At 40.1% G+C, this 15179-nt stretch overlaps 2 protein-coding genes and 1 long non-coding RNA gene across 6 annotated transcripts; 2 read left to right on the top strand and 1 right to left on the bottom strand.

Moving 5' to 3' along the window:
- Positions 1–546: 546 nt before the first annotated feature.
- Positions 547–5368, top strand: asb5a (ankyrin repeat and SOCS box containing 5a). Of its 2 annotated transcripts, none has more exons than XM_075481860.1 (7): positions 547–915; positions 2098–2177; positions 3116–3223; positions 3473–3623; positions 4017–4151; positions 4439–4630; positions 4791–5368. In XM_075481860.1, the coding sequence occupies exons 1-7, from the start codon at positions 711–713 to the stop codon at positions 4916–4918; spliced, it is 999 nt and encodes a 332-aa protein (XP_075337975.1). In that variant the 5' UTR covers positions 547–710; the 3' UTR covers positions 4919–5368. The 2 variants fall into 2 exon arrangements, with proteins under 2 accessions (XP_075337975.1, XP_075337976.1); XM_075481861.1 differs by lacking the exon at positions 547–915 and adding an exon at positions 955–1814.
- LOC142397987 (uncharacterized) lies at positions 1401–13283 on the bottom strand. 3 transcript variants are annotated; one of them, XR_012772743.1, is made up of 3 exons: positions 13021–13283; positions 3985–4210; positions 1401–2227 (listed from the first exon to the last, which is right to left on the bottom strand). It is a non-coding gene; the product is annotated as an uncharacterized LOC142397987 (long non-coding RNA). The 3 variants fall into 3 exon arrangements; XR_012772744.1 differs by having other exon boundaries at positions 3985–4207; XR_012772745.1 differs by lacking the exon at positions 13021–13283 and adding an exon at positions 6564–6652.
- Positions 5454–9330, top strand: spata4 (spermatogenesis associated 4). Its single transcript, XM_075481862.1, has 6 exons — positions 5454–6173; positions 6595–6724; positions 7024–7142; positions 7267–7487; positions 7688–7798; positions 8305–9330. Exons 1-6 carry the CDS (start codon positions 6073–6075, stop codon positions 8388–8390), a joined length of 768 nt encoding a protein of 255 aa, XP_075337977.1. The 5' UTR covers positions 5454–6072; the 3' UTR covers positions 8391–9330.
- Positions 13284–15179: the final 1896 nt, after the last annotated feature.

Here is a 15179-nt window from a genome sequence, read left to right as displayed (position 1 = left end):
CAGAGGCGTTCCCTTGGAAACAGAAAGTGATATTTAGTGCCGGTCAACTAAATAAAAACACGATAATTATAATAATGATAATACAAAAGAAATTCAAACTACATACTACATTTGCCCAGGCTGTTTTATGTCCTGTTTTTCTTTCTTGCGCCTGTTGATTTACATTTTTATTTTTAATTCAATTTCTCAGCTATGAAGTCCTTAAGGCTAAATACATTGGAAAATACGTTTTTATACTCTGTACAAAGTTATATTTATTAGATCTAATTTTTTGAAAATATTCTGGATTTATTACAAGCATGAGTTCAAGTCTAGGCAAGAATCCATTTTTCTTTTATCTAACAATTATCTTTTTATGTCTCAGTTATCCTAATGAACATAAAACTTGTGGGAGGATATTAAGATCATATTTCAGGCATTATTTAAAACTAGTGTGTGCTAAATTGTAATGTTTGAGACTGAAACAAGTAGGTGAGATGGACATTTATATAACTTATATAACACACCCACATACAGTATATAATAACATTACAGTGGTTGCTCTCAGACACAGTAGCAGCTGCAGAGCTTTTTTTCCAGCCTGCACTTTGTCAGGGGGAGCCAACCAGTCAGTACACTGGGAGCAAAAGTAGGCTACTGTTGTGCTTTTTGGAGTGGTATCTGATCCTGCCTTCATCATAACCAAAGACTGAGGAAACGTGCCAGAGGAAATGTCAGACCCAACAGCGGAACTCGCCAACAAGCCCTTCGCAGTCCGGTTGTCCAATGTTTACCTCAGCATCTTGGCACTGTTCTGCTTTAAGCTCTTTGTTAAGATTTCTCTGAACTTACTCACATACTTCTATATAGTCCGTGGGAACCGTAAAGAAGCTGCACGGATATCCGCAGAGTTCTATGATTATGGTCAACAACACAGTGAGTACCTGGGGGGGTAAAAAAAAAATTATTAAAAGCTTTTGAATTTGTTTTGGAAATTTTCTTTATCAGAAAAAGGCAAATATAGGTTAAAATACATCTCTACAATAAAACTTTGTGTATTGCAGACACCAAGTGACACTTTTGACCAAGGCTGTGTAATTAAGGTCAGATGGAAGATATTAGTTCTCCAGGTTTACACACAGACGTGCTATAAATACTGCAATTCTTATCCAGTGAATATAAAAGCCTCTAATTGTATTCATATCCGAGCATAGGCTACTGCAGATATGAATGAAAGCCCACTTTTCTTTCATTCCGTGCTTAATAGCCACTTATAAATCCTGAAGTGTACATTCAATATTAAACGAAGACACCATTGGCCCAGCAGCTCTTTCTCTCCAATGTATTAATAGAACACAGTCATGATATCCTTCTCTTCCCTCCCTCCCCCACCCTCATCCTGCCCTAGTTTCCATTCCCAGCTATGTGGTGCCCCCTGTCACACTCACGCAGCAACCAAAACAACTCATTCTCAGGGACAAGCGGTTTGAAGACACATTCTGGGGCAAGAGAGACACGACGACAACATAATCTGCAGCTATCATTCAAAGGGAATACTAATTAGCTAAACTCAGGGTATTAGTCACGGTTCTGTGGATATGGTCCTCCTTGTTAGGAGAAATCCGTTTGATGTCTCTAGCTTGTCCTTTACGTCTTGATTTCAAATTAATGTCAGTCAAGGAAAATAGGCTGCGTGAATAAAAAAGCATTGACTTTCACAGGAAACATTTAGTTGATTAGAATCTTTAATTTATGAGTAAAAATGGAAGAAGTGGATAATGATGATGATGATAATGTGTGGAACGCATCAGCTGTTATTCTGGACATTGACTCAGGTGTGGCTAATAGCTGGGGGAATTGTTCAGCTTAAAAGGCGGCAGACTTTTATTTTTATTTCCTTTTTCACTTTACTTAGTTCTGTTCTGTAAATGCTGTCTGCTGGTGCTGACATCACCCTTCGTCATATGGCTGCAGAAAGCATGGCGAGAAGGGATAAAAGAGCAAAGCCAGTAGTTCTTGTGCGCTCCCTTTTAAAGTGTAGGATTCTAGATAACAGAATCATGTGGACAACAATGAATGTATGCCGAAGCGGGCACTGAATCCTTGTTCCTGTCGCAGGATCCTGGGCGGACCGCTCACCCCTCCATGATGCTGCCAGTCAGGGCCGCCTCCTGGCTCTGAGGACCCTCATTTTACAGGTGAAACCACCTCTTGCACCATTTAATTGGGCTCAGTGCCTTTGCAGATTCTGTCAGATAAAGAGATATATGATAAGAGTCAGGGCCCTCAGTGCAGTTCACTGATTGTTTATTAGATTAAACAGTCATAGTTGGCGCGTCTCTCACCTACTTCATCAGTCATTAGTTGCATATAAAGCTTTAGAGCCAACTGGCAACGTACAGCCTCACAGTGTAATATATCCAAAAATATTTCAAAGTGACAGGTTGATGTTTATACTCCCGTCTGGTGCACAATTATTTGTATAGGCCTGTGCCACTGTAGGTCATAAAAGTTAAAACTAACAGAAGGAGGCTATATGTCTCCATGAGATATAGAAATACTCGATATTCGACATTTTCCGTCTGAGGTTATTCTACCATGACTAATAGCATCCTCACCTGTTTTTTTTACAGTAAAATTGGTAAATTAGAGTATATGCAGCATCTGAGGTGGTTCAAAAGTTAACTGACTGCATTTATAATGAAAGGACAGTCTCAATGGACAGCATTAAAACCGCAATCTCCGCTTGGCTCTTGTGCCGCTTGCAGATGGAGGACTGTGGTGCTAAGCCAACAATGCCTTGTTCAAGTCAGACAAACCCATGACAAAACACTGATATCATTACAGTATTTCACATGGGGATTTACTAGCTCTTTAGCAGCCTTCCGTTAGATCTGCACATTCATTAGCCGGCTTAATAATCACTACTGTTGAAATGTGACTTTGCGGTACAGTTTGTGACAACCATAACTGAGAAGGATGAATTTATTTTGTAAGAGGAGACGAGGCTTTGTTAATGTTCTTGTACTGTATGGTTTTTAACCGACAGAGATTGACAAAGGTAATCTATTGCTTAATGCCCCCTTACAATTTCTCTTCCCTCTAAAGCTCTGTGGCTGTTTAATTCTGTTTCCAGGGTCACAATGTCAATGTCCTGACTATAGACCATGTAGCACCTCTTCATGAGGCCTGTCTTGGAGACCATGTTGCTTGTGCCAGAGCTCTCATTGATGCAGGAGCAAATGTAAGTCACATACCGGTCTGAAGACTCTTTAATGTTGCCATTCTGAACAGGTCAAATGTAATTTCCATGGTTGGGAAACTCTGGGTGGGGATAACAAATGAGCTAAGAGCTGCTCTCCATTTACAGTCAGTGTAGAGCTATTAAGTTGTTGGTCCCCCTCAACTGATCCCCCAGGCTGTTGCTATTAGTCAACTTGCATGGTTAAACAAGCACTAAAAATAACAATAAAAAAGGAAAATGTTTTCACAGGTCAATGCTTCTACAATTGATGGAGTCACCCCTCTGTTCAATGCCTGTACAGTGGGCAGTGTGGCATGCACTGAAATTCTTTTGGAAAATGGAGCGAAACCCCAGAGCCTTGTATACCATCCCTCACCGATACATGAAGCGACCAGCAAAGGTATATCATGATAGAATACTGTGCACTTCAGAGTGAGCCTCTGGCCAAAGTTAAAGGGTCAGAAACTGTCTTTAGAAAGTCATAAGTTACATTTAAAGTCCATTTTAATAAAAAATCCTTTCCAGTTCAGCCAGGGAGAGGTCTCAGTGGCAGCCTCTTCTTGCCGATAATTTACAATATTCCAACCACTCAATAAAAAAAGTTCCGTTCTATCTTGATTTTCAACCTGTTTTTTATGTCTTATGCCGTGATACAGTGTCCTCTCTACCAAACCTGCAGTGCAAAAAAAGCAGCTTTAGGAAATATATCTCAACATGACCCGAGCACACAGCTTGGAGAATTATCTCACACTGTCACTTACTGATTACGGTCTTCATGCTCCATTACTTCCAGGTCATTATGGTTGTGTTGAGGTTCTGGTGACTTGGGGGGCAGATGTGGACATGGACATTCCTCACTTGGGCACTGCGCTCTATACTGCCTGCATCTGCCAGGAACTGGAGTGTGCCAGGAAACTCCTGAGGGAAGGTCAGCTCGCAGCTTTGTGTGGATCTTTACATCTTCATACAGACGGGCGCATTTTCCTACTGAGCGTGCATGGACAAAAACACACATATCACAGATGCATGGGAGCATAAAATACACACTACATGTAGTATGCACATGCCGACAGGATTTTAAAGGCCTTACAAAAAGCTTGAAGAACTCAAATTAAACTGCGAACTGTTAAATTCTACTTTTATTATCTGAAAGTTCAAAGGTGTTTATGACATTAATTTGGTCTTGAATGGATAATTAAATTGTTCTCCATACAGGTGCGAACGTACAGAAAGGCAGATCCCTGGATTCACCCTTACATGCAGCAGCAGAAAAAGATTGCACAGCTGTAGTGAAGCTGCTACTGGACTTTGGTGCGGACATTAATGCCAGGAACACAGAGTTTCAGAGGCCAGTAGATGTGGCTCCACCCAGCAGTCTAACAGAGGGTTTTCTACTGCTTTATGAAGGTATAAAGTGACTCAACTTGGTTGTTAACTGTTGCCCGACTTAGCTCAGATAAACGGTCAATGATTAGCTACTTGTATTAAAGTTGGCATTTAATCTGTGACTTTCGCTTTATTGCCTATGACTTGATCAAATAAATATCCATCATCTCCTCTTTTGTAGCTACACCTCGACTGCTGAGCCAGTTGTGTCGTCAGTGCATCAGAAACTGTGTCGGCCGTGACAGACTCCACCTTCTCTCCCACCTTCCCCTGCCTAACAAGCTCAAGAGATACCTGCAGTACCAATGACAGGCGTAACATTACCCAGGCCGTGACCTATTAGGAGCTTATTTAAATTAGCTACAGAGCAGTGACTGACGAGCTCTCGGTACCAAGCTGGATTGATTCCCAACTGTGGGTATGTCCATAAACCATAAGGACCTGGATGAATGTGGAAGAGGATGCTGCTAAAAAAAAAAAAAAAAAAAGCTTCCAGGTTTCATTTTCAGATTCATTTTGGTTTTAAAGCAATGTCACAAAAAACAAAACAAGTATTCTTTTATTTTCTGCTCTGTATGTGTTTAGAAGATGCCTTAATAGTTTTAACAGCTACAAGAGATTTATGCACTTTACATAAAAACTTTAAATAAGATTATAATATCATGTATAAATATACAAACAGTATGACAGAGTGTTCTAAATTTCGTACCTAAAAAATTGCACACTACTATTACAGTAGATGATTAAAGGTTGTTTTTATGCCTTGTGTACTTTTTTGTAGAAGTAAAATTACATAATGACGGCGGCTGTGCTGATCCTTACGTTACAGTCACACAAGTTTAAGCTTGAATAGCAAGTACAGCCAACTATACAGCACAGATTTTCTTTTTTATTGCAAAGACGATAGCTAATACCAGACAGAATCATCTTGATAAGACATTATAAACTAGAGAATCGTATGAATTTGACAGATTTGACACATTTACTGAGCTATGCTTAATATTTCAACTGAATAATGTAATATCCATGACAATATCACATGTAATCACAAAATATCTCATAAGTAGTATATGGACATTTGATAATCAACCTCTTACAAAGAGAAGTTGTTGCTGTTGTTGTAAAAGTCTTAATATGTATGTTTTAAGCATGTAAAGTTTTATAAGGACCTGGGTAGCCAAAAATAATGTAATGTCTCACTACAATTTTGCCACCGTTACGTTCCCTAGAGGGCAGTATAGCTCCACTGCCAGGCAAGTTGTGTCCGGCAACAGGACCAGAACAAGGAGCAAGTGCCGTTGTCATGGAAACACAAACACACAAGGCCAGCGGGGAAAGTTATGAGCATTAAGCTTCTATAGTTAGGGAGCTCGGGGCAAACATTGGGACCTTCTTAAGCTTGATTACACGAATTCACTTGTTCTTCTGAGACAGAAACATTTTAGGTTTGGGCTCAGAGCGACATGTATCGCGCACAGTGTCCGAAAAAGACAGGACTGCCCAGAGAAGTCGTAAAGTGGCTCCAAAGCCTCGATTTGTCCTTTTATCCGAAGAATGTGCGCAGGTACATTTTCATATTTGTAACTTATAGATGCAACATCTAAAAAAAAAAAAGTGTGTAAGCTGTTCTTTTAAAGTATTAAGCTAGCGACTTCATAATGTTACGTATTTAACAAAAACTACTCTAACCGAATGACCATAACAGGGTGAACTATATCGAAATATTTCACTGCAGATGAACAATTAGCATACCCATTCCTAATAGAGCATTCTTCACCAAGTGTGACATATTAAACCTTTGAATAAAAAATATCTCATAGACAGGAGTGTCCCTGTTGACTGAACACAAACTCATAATGAAGTCAAAAAAGCATTAGCAGAACTAGAGGATCACAAAATAGATCAGAGATTGATTTAAACTCCAAAAGTGCTGCCAATGCAAGAGTCAACTCACCCGTCCCGTTATCACTATTTTTCATTTTCAGAGATATTTCCAACGGTTACCTTGTGGCAGAGATTTTTTCTCATCGTTACCGCCGAGACTTTCCATTGCATTCATATGACAAAGGAGCCTCACTTTCTGCCAAGCAGAGGAACTGGAGCCAGATACAGCAGGTAATGAGAAGGCAAATATCCAAAAAATAAAATGAGCCATGGAGACGTATCTGTTCGTGTTCAGCTGACAAGCAATTTAAACAGATGTCCTACCTAACTGTTTGGATGATGCTCAACTTAAAAAAAACACTAGACGCTTAATGACATGTTCACAGTATGAAATCTTAATTATAAAACTATGAAAAACACCCTATAGGGGATGCCTGCTGTGATATTTCAATTAAAAGTGCTTTAAGGGTCTAAATCATGAAGTGGTTTCCTATCAAATTCAAGTTCACTTAATCTGCTTATTGTTCCAGTCTATGCAAAAGCACAATTTGTACTTGACGAAGGAGGCCATTGATGGAACAATCCACTGTAAACCAGGAGCAGCTGAGCTGCTGGTGCAGGAGCTCTACGCTATTTTAACTAATCGCAGGTAAGATTGTGTTTAGAATAATAGTAGATGTAATGTTGCCTTCGGAGCCGACTTGAAATGCACATCAGTGGCACCGTTTTGACTCTTAATATGTAAAGAGAACGCCAAAATCTCCTTTTTTCAGTGCCAGTGCTGTTCAGCGTTGCGAGTCGGACTTCACTGATCAAGAGTACCAGGAGCTGCTGCCCTCACTGGCTCGTTCGACAGCCTCACAGGCCATAAAAAACAATCTGACAGTTACAGAGATCATGGCCGAGCCCGACATAAACACAAACCAGAGGAAGGCACAAATCATCCTCAACAGGCACAGGGAGCACAAAGCTGCAGAGAAGGTTTTCAACCCTGGTGGGTCCTTTTTTCTGTATTTCAGATTAAGTTTCAAATACAAACTTTATCTCTTTATGACATACTGTAGCTGTAAACACAAACTGACAGAGGCTTACATATTATCAGTATACCAAACTGAGAATAAGGTATTTAACAGAAAAACTGCGTACATGGCCACTGTATCATTTACAATATTTTGGCTCTTTATTTTGTTCCAGGACGCTTTCAGTTGAAGTCTAATCGAAGCCAGCTGGAAGCCAAATATTCAAAGCCACCCAACCAGGGTTACGAGTACATGAGCGGGCCTTCATCGGGAGGAACCACGTCGAGTAAGCACCAATCAGTATCTTCTGTATCTTCAGTATCTTCAGAAGATACTGATAAACGTCCATCATTTGGATGGAGCAGTTTTTCTGGGAAATAGAGATTGTGAACATGATGACATAGACTACACTTAGTAAGCTTGTGTTTTATTCTTGCTGAAGGATCAGCTATCATATCTGTGTTCCAGTGGTGGAAGAACTGACCATCTGGCTATCTTATCATCCAGTGTGACATTAGATGCTTTGCCAGGCAGTTAACCAGTGAAAAGCCTCAGATGCACTCCAATTCTGACGAGTCTTAATGAGGTTTCAGATATCTTACATCATAAACTGTTATTTTTACTCGTCAAAACTGAAGTTAAGAAAATTAAAACACTGCCCTGTGTAATTTCTTATTTGTTATTAAATTGTTGTGCATTGCTACTCTTTCTCTTTTGGTTGATATCATTGTGAATCAAACACATTTAATTAGTTAATGTGACTAATCTATACTCCAATTTGTGCTATTCCAGAGCTGTGCGCCTTGTCTCCGTGGAGTGGAGCTTACATTTCCTTTAAGGACAAAGGTGAATCCGTCTGCCAGATGACTGCTGGTTAACTATTAAAGGGTACTGAACACATAGCTATGATCTTTTACTGCATTACAATGTGTGTCACTTACTTTATTGATGTGTCTTTATGGTTATTCAAAGCATAGCCTGTTTCCTAACAATATGCCACATAGGTGTCTTATAGTCTGCTTGCTATGGTTTAAATAGTGTTCGGGCGTCTATATTCACATTTTGTCTGTTATACCAGCAGGTGGAAGTATTGCGTCACATGCAGAGCTACATGTACTACATGTTTAAACAATTTTTTAGATTTCCCAGATTACCACCACACAGAGAAAGAGCTGATGTTTTCCTTCAGTCTCTGTTTTTAAGAACATTCTCAATAGGTGTGAGGCTTGCACTCTGTGTGCTGTACCAGTACATTCACAATGAGAGGGACCACATGAGGAGATTAAGCACAATGATTTGTGAAATACTCAACTAGCATGACCTGGCGTTGTAAAGTTTGAACCAGCCTTGTTTTTCCTGATTTTTTAGCTTTAAGTTAAGCTTTCAGCAGTTGTTTGGACTCATGCATCTACAGTTTATAGATAACTCTTAAAGATAAATCACTGGTTCTGCTTTCAAAAGTGTTGATGACCGAAGACTGTGGAGGTTATTCTCGGTTAAGCTTTGCTCAAAACAACATAAATCAAATATTTTGGCACATCTTCACATCTCATTTAGACCAACAAAAGAGAGCCTGTGAGCAGAAATGAACCCCAGATATTTCTTTCCTCACACATTATTATTTATTGTTTGTTTTTGAGTTTTCAGTGATAGTGAGCCAGGTACAAGAGGTTAATTATGCTTGTGGTATTTCTGTTCAGGGCTGTGACAGCAGCCTCTTACACTTTTATGTTTGTAAACTGCATTAAACTATACAAAGTTCACAATGAAGCTGTTGTTTGAGTCAAGATTAATTAAAAAAAATCATGGCTTTGCATCTAATTTGTGCCCTAAAATGGCAAAACCAAAAATCCATTGATGGTAACACACACACACACACACACACACACACACACACACACACACACACACACACACACACACTACTTTCATTAACTGAATACAAACGCAGCAGCATTTTCTTGATTTTGGTGTTTAGTTTGTTGAGCCATCAATCAGGAAACACTTCCCAGATCCGCCCTCTTAGGACATCACCTGTTTCGTCCCAGCTTCCTACGCACTTATTTGTTTTCTAAATTGTCTTCTTTTTCCCCATTTGTCTAGGTACCTAACTTATTGCACTTACTCTAGCACTAGTTATGCTCTTAGCTGTTTGGTTTTGGAAGGAAATGCACTTATGATTTCTTGTGACCTGAAGTTCTTTTGCCTACCGATGTTGAACACACTTATTGTAAATCGCTTTGGATAAAAGCGTCTGCAAAATGACGTAATGTAATGTAATGTAATTTAAAGACTGATGGTGTAAAATGAAATACAGTCAAGGGAGAGATACCAGTGAGATCATTTGCATCAACAACTTTAAACTTATCAATACATAACAAATGCTGCTCAACATCGAAATTACATCCATCCATTTTTTATACCCGCTGAATCCGTCGGTCGGGTCGCGGGGGGGCTGGAGCCTAATCGAAATTACATCATCGTCCTTTTTGGGTACATTTTGTACACTTACTAGAGCACATCTAGGTGTTTCTGGTGCCATTCAGATTTATTTGTAGTCAGATCACTGTGATGGTTCTAAACCTCCAAGCTCTTGTGGATGCACGGTGTAGAATTGAGCTGTGAAGCCATTGAAAATGGATGACAGGACGATAAGCGTTTCTGGCAGTCTGCCGAGCCTCTCCTGTGGTCTAAGAGCCTGTGCTATCAATAGAGAGAAAGGACAATGCTATAATGATATGAGCTCCACATCCTCAAATGACTCTGGGCTGCAGTTTGCCGGGGCGCCCCTGTCCAGGTGATCAGAACTACGTAATCTGTTTGTTGAAGCTTTTTTTTGTCTCTTATGCACATGTTTGCCCCCCCTCCCCCCAGGAAATAAACTTCCTCATCAAAAACAAATAAAGTGCATCCAATATTTGATAAGATATCCATAAGACTCATTGAAGGGCCTCAACATTAAGCTAAAATTGAACTAAAACCATAAAGGAGCTTTTGATAATTGCAAAATCTAAGAAATTAAATAGGAAGTTACATACTGAAAACTCAGAGTAAGGAAAACAAGTATCAAATATCAAGATACTTTGACACAACTACATTATACCTCGTGGTCTCTCACATAGCTGCCTGCTCTGTTTCCTTGGAAGTTAATGGTTTATGAAGATTCTTCGCTGTCTCCTTCCGCGGAGCTGACCTCCTTAATCTTTCAGTGTCTTTTGATTTCCCTCAGCTTGACTGGGCGTGAACACACATCAGCACTTAAGATGAAGCACACGTCGCCTGCTGACGGGTGATGGACGCTGGAATTTGGATTTTCCGCGTCGTGCTTTGCATTCAGAAAAATACATTGTGAACGCTAATAATGAGAAGCGAGATAAGCACTCTACATGTTAACATGTACTGGACAGGGTTACGGGGTGGTGTTTATATTCATGCTACATCAACGTGTCTTCCCAACCAAGCAATATCTAAGTCCTGGTTGCTATGGAAACCTGCAAGCCCGTACTGGAGAGCAACCAGGACACATTAATAAGCTTAGTGTGGGGTTCTTTGGCTCCTTCTGTTGCTCAGAAACACAAGCAGTGGCTGTAGGATTAAACTGCGTTTGTGCGTGAATATTGTAAAATCATATGCAGGCACATTTGGTTTAGATCTGTGTAAGATTAACAGGGACTTGAATCCAAATACATCAAATCTGTGATGGAAATGAAAGCTAACAGTTAAATGATGCTAGGTGCTAACAGTGCCTAAAAATGCCCTAAGAAAGTGTTTCACCATCTGCTGATTTTTCCTATCAGCTTCATGGCACCCAGTGTGGAGGAATCTCTAATGGAGGGGGGGGGGGGGGGTCATGCCTCGTTGGAAGCACAGACAGGAACATGACTAGCCAGAAGGGATATTGTGAAAGCGAAGGATTCCCCCAGAAAAAGAGCCCTCCCCCATTTAGCCTCACAGTTAATCGCTCACCCCTCTTAACAAAGCCACGATAAGCTGATCTGTGGCTATCCAGAACAAGGGTGGGGCACTTTGTGTCTGTATGTTTGCATGAGCACAGTAGTGTGAAAAGTCATTGTCAAATTCTGATAGTTACTCCACATGTAATAATTATCCATCCACGCTGACCTTCTTGCACACATGTGCAGTACAGTCTGTAAGGCGGCATGCTAGCGAGTCTTGTTGTATATCCTCTTAATTCCACTCATCCATCCGTATTTTTATACCCGCTTAATCCAACTTAGGGTCGCGAGGGGGTCGGGGGCTGAAGCCTATTACACCTGCCACTGGGAAAGATGTGGGGTACATCCTGGACATGTCGGCAGTCCATCACACACATCTCAGAATTCCAGAAAACAAAAAAAGTTAAGTGCCAATTAGTCATTTCTCCTTTTCAACATGCAAAACAACAGCTCTTTAATATTCAAACATCAATCGTTCAGATTCATTTACTTAATCAATTCTGCGAGTATCAACATCTAAATTTCAAAGAAAATTTAAAGACAACACTGAGAAAATGGTAGTGTTACCTTGCTTTCAGCTTTATGGTAACACCTTGATGTTGTAAAGTATCAGAAAAGTAACAAGGGGAACTACAAATTATGTTCTACAATAGGTAGAAAATAACTTTAAAGAAATTCTGAAACAGTTAGAATGAAACAGATGCGATAACAGCATCTACATTAACGTCTTTGGGAGCCGCCACATATATGAAGCTCTGCCTGTTTCCTGTTCCAGGCAGGTTGGATGAGGGAACTTCTCTGAACAACATGTCAAATATTTGTAGCATGCTTTTTTTTTAAAGCCAATTTGTAAGGCTACTGAGCAGATCATCCTGGAGAACATTACAATGCGGTGATAGCTCAACAGTAACTTTCAGTGAAACAAGAAAAAAATCTCTATGTTCTTTTTTAATAAATCAAATTGATCACTAAAATATTCACAATGGGGTTAGGGACTGTCAACTCTCAGCAAAGAGGGTTCATTAATCAAAATTCAAAGTTTTCAGCAGCTACACAGATGCCCGAAGGCAGGTTAGTATCAACAACAAACAAAAACAAAAGTTAGTAACAACATACAGTAGGATGTAAGTGTATAAAATAAATATATATAAAAATGTGCTCATGTGGGTTTAATCATGATCTTCCCTGGCCACCCAGTGAAGAGTTATACAGTCCTATGGACAGCAGCATGTTGCTGAGCATGTCTGTCTGATGACACAGAGGAGCTGTAGTGGCTAACAACATCAGCAAAATGCTGCTGGTTAAGGATGCTTTGTTACCGCGGGGAACTCTCGTAAATAGCAGAAAACTGAGGTTCCCTCGAAGCCAACCTAAAATGATTTGTGTAACTTTTGGTTTACAAAAGAGACGACACAAAACACACTTCTTTGATGTTTTGATATTCAAAAACTTCCAAAACAAAACTGCACATACAAACAATGGTGCTTCAAACCGACTGGAACCATGTACCTGCACACCTGCAATCAATGGAGCCTCGTCTGCACCTACTCACCTCGTCCATAAAGTCCTGGTTCAGTCCTCCACTCATCGCCAGATCGTCTGCTGACCTACAGCGGTATAGTGCCTCGGCTCTGGTCTCTTCTTCAGTGTTTTCACAGCATTTACTGATTGTTGTTTCCCTGTCTTCAGCTCCTGGTCCCACCTACTCACCCGCTCCACCGTGGCCTCCCTGGAATCCTCTTTCTGCTCCACCAGCCCGCCAGCCTCCCTCACAGCAGATCTGTCCCTGCTTTCTTTGGATTCCCCACTAACCGGTTTCTGGTCCATCTCCATCGTCCCGTGCCTCGGTTCCCACCTGTTTCATGCGTCTTGGCAATAAACCGGTTTATCACCACCTCTGAGTTCTTGGTTTGTGTCTGAACTTGTGCGTCCAATCATACAGACTGCCGTGACATGATAACGTAACTAATCATAACAGTTCAATGTTTCAACCAGAGGGAACATGAATCTATGCACCAAATCAAAACATGACATCAACTGAAATCCATCCGCCCATGGAGGCATTCAGTTAGAATGACTGATGAAAGTCTGAGAAGCTAAATTCGTCTGCAAAGAGGTCATTTGTTTACACACAGGGGTAGACCATTTGGTTGAACTATAAGCTTTTTCAATTAATAATTGAAGAAGCCCTATTAAGCAATTATATATTAATAAAACCTTGATGCAATGATTTTTTCAAGTGTAGATTCTGAAAAATGAGCATAATTATATCAAACAGACCATTGTAAAGATAATGGTGCCTGCCCTCAGGGACCATACGAATGAAGCTATCAGAGTCCCTTTAATCAAGCTCAGCAGGAACAAAGTAAACACAGAGAAAAAGCTTTTACATGCTTATATTACACCATAAACACGTCTTCAAAATGCACTCATTGATCTGCACATTATATCATTTTTTTTTTTAGTTAATGTGTTTACTTGCATCATTCTCATATCTCCTCATTTTCTACGCGGTTTACCTCTCTGCTCTCGGCAGAAGCTCAATTCCCCCACCGGGACTGTTTAAATTTCATCTGATCCACCTGTCTGACTATCCATTTACCCTTCGGTCGATAGTTCGTCAAGCCAACATTTTATTTATATCACCCATCTCATTCCAAAGCAGTTTCATTTACCTGTTCCACTTTCCCCCTTATGCGTCTTCTTCATATGCCGCCGTGGCCCTTTGGCCTTCTTCATCAGTGTGTGCTGCACCAACAATCCTGCATGCTGGCATCATTTATCTGGAAACTAAAGATAACGCATTTCAGACGCAGAATCCCATTCAAAGTATTAAATGTCGTGTGTTCGTACGACTTGCAAGTTTTTTAGCACAAACTTTGAAGATAAAGCCAACAGTCCAACACTGGCAGAAAGTTTTCAGATCTTCCAGATTCTGGTTTTCCATAATTTGTGTCAGAATCATCTCTAAATGAATACAGACATTGATTCTCATTATAAACCATCTAAGCTCAAGCAAAAAAAAAAAAAAAGTCTTTTGTAGATTACTTTTTTTTTTTTTTTAAATAATAAATGATCACATTTCCAGTTTAAGTTATACTTGGTTTAAAGCACATTATGGAGTTATTTCATCCTACAAGCTTGGAATACCTCTCTTTTTGATGTTTCTCACAATTTCCTCTAACAGAACTTTCAAGCTCAACCAGGGTGAGGGGGCTCACCAGGGCATGAGCAACTTCAGAGAGGCTATAGATTCAGGTCCACACTCTGGCTGAGTCACAGCTGGATTTTCAGTTCACATCAAGCCAACCCTACGTTTTCTTGAGGTATAAATCAGGTTGTTGTCTTGTTGAATGAAACCTTGAGAATTCAATTGCCTTTCATCTTTCAGCATCCATCTTTCCATCTATTTTGAATAGTACTTTTAATACTTCTTTATTGAGACATGGCTTCAGTCTTGCCGCTTTACTATAAAGACCTGATCAGTCGAGTGCCGGAATGACATTTCTTGTTCTTTAGGGTTTGTCAATCAACACGAAAGAACTCTCATCGTCATCCATAGTTGCCACTTAGACAAAAAATGCCCAAGGCCCTTTGTCCTGCAGTTTGGCTGCGTGGTAGGTCACCAAGGGGCAGTATTATGATCATTATTAGCATTATTATTTTCTAAATGTAAACAAAGGACAGTATGCTGTGTGTTTTTCGGAAATG

The sequence above is a fragment of the Odontesthes bonariensis genome, chromosome 13, assembly GCF_027942865.1.
Source record: "Odontesthes bonariensis isolate fOdoBon6 chromosome 13, fOdoBon6.hap1, whole genome shotgun sequence".
NCBI classification, from domain to species: Eukaryota; Metazoa; Chordata; class Actinopteri; order Atheriniformes; family Atherinopsidae; genus Odontesthes; species Odontesthes bonariensis.
This window is presented reverse-complemented; position numbering and strand designations above follow the sequence as displayed.

What these genes read in the sequence shown, in the direction of transcription:
- spata4 (XM_075481862.1), top strand. Translation starts at nt 6,073, where the DNA reads ATGTATCGCGCACAGTGTCCGAAAAAGACAGGACTGCCCAGAGAAGTC. An exon ending in TATCCGAAGAATGTGCGCAG is followed by an intron (nt 6,174 to 6,594) that starts GTACATTTTCAT and finishes TTTCATTTTCAG; the next exon opens with AGATATTTCCAACGGTTACC. An exon ending in AGAGAAGGTTTTCAACCCTG is followed by an intron (nt 7,488 to 7,687) that starts GTGGGTCCTTTT and finishes ATTTTGTTCCAG; the next exon opens with GACGCTTTCAGTTGAAGTCT.
- asb5a (XM_075481860.1), top strand. Translation starts at nt 711, where the DNA reads ATGTCAGACCCAACAGCGGAACTCGCCAACAAGCCCTTCGCAGTCCGG. An exon ending in TCATTGATGCAGGAGCAAAT is followed by an intron (nt 3,224 to 3,472) that starts GTAAGTCACATA and finishes ATGTTTTCACAG; the next exon opens with GTCAATGCTTCTACAATTGA. An exon ending in ACATGAAGCGACCAGCAAAG is followed by an intron (nt 3,624 to 4,016) that starts GTATATCATGAT and finishes CATTACTTCCAG; the next exon opens with GTCATTATGGTTGTGTTGAG.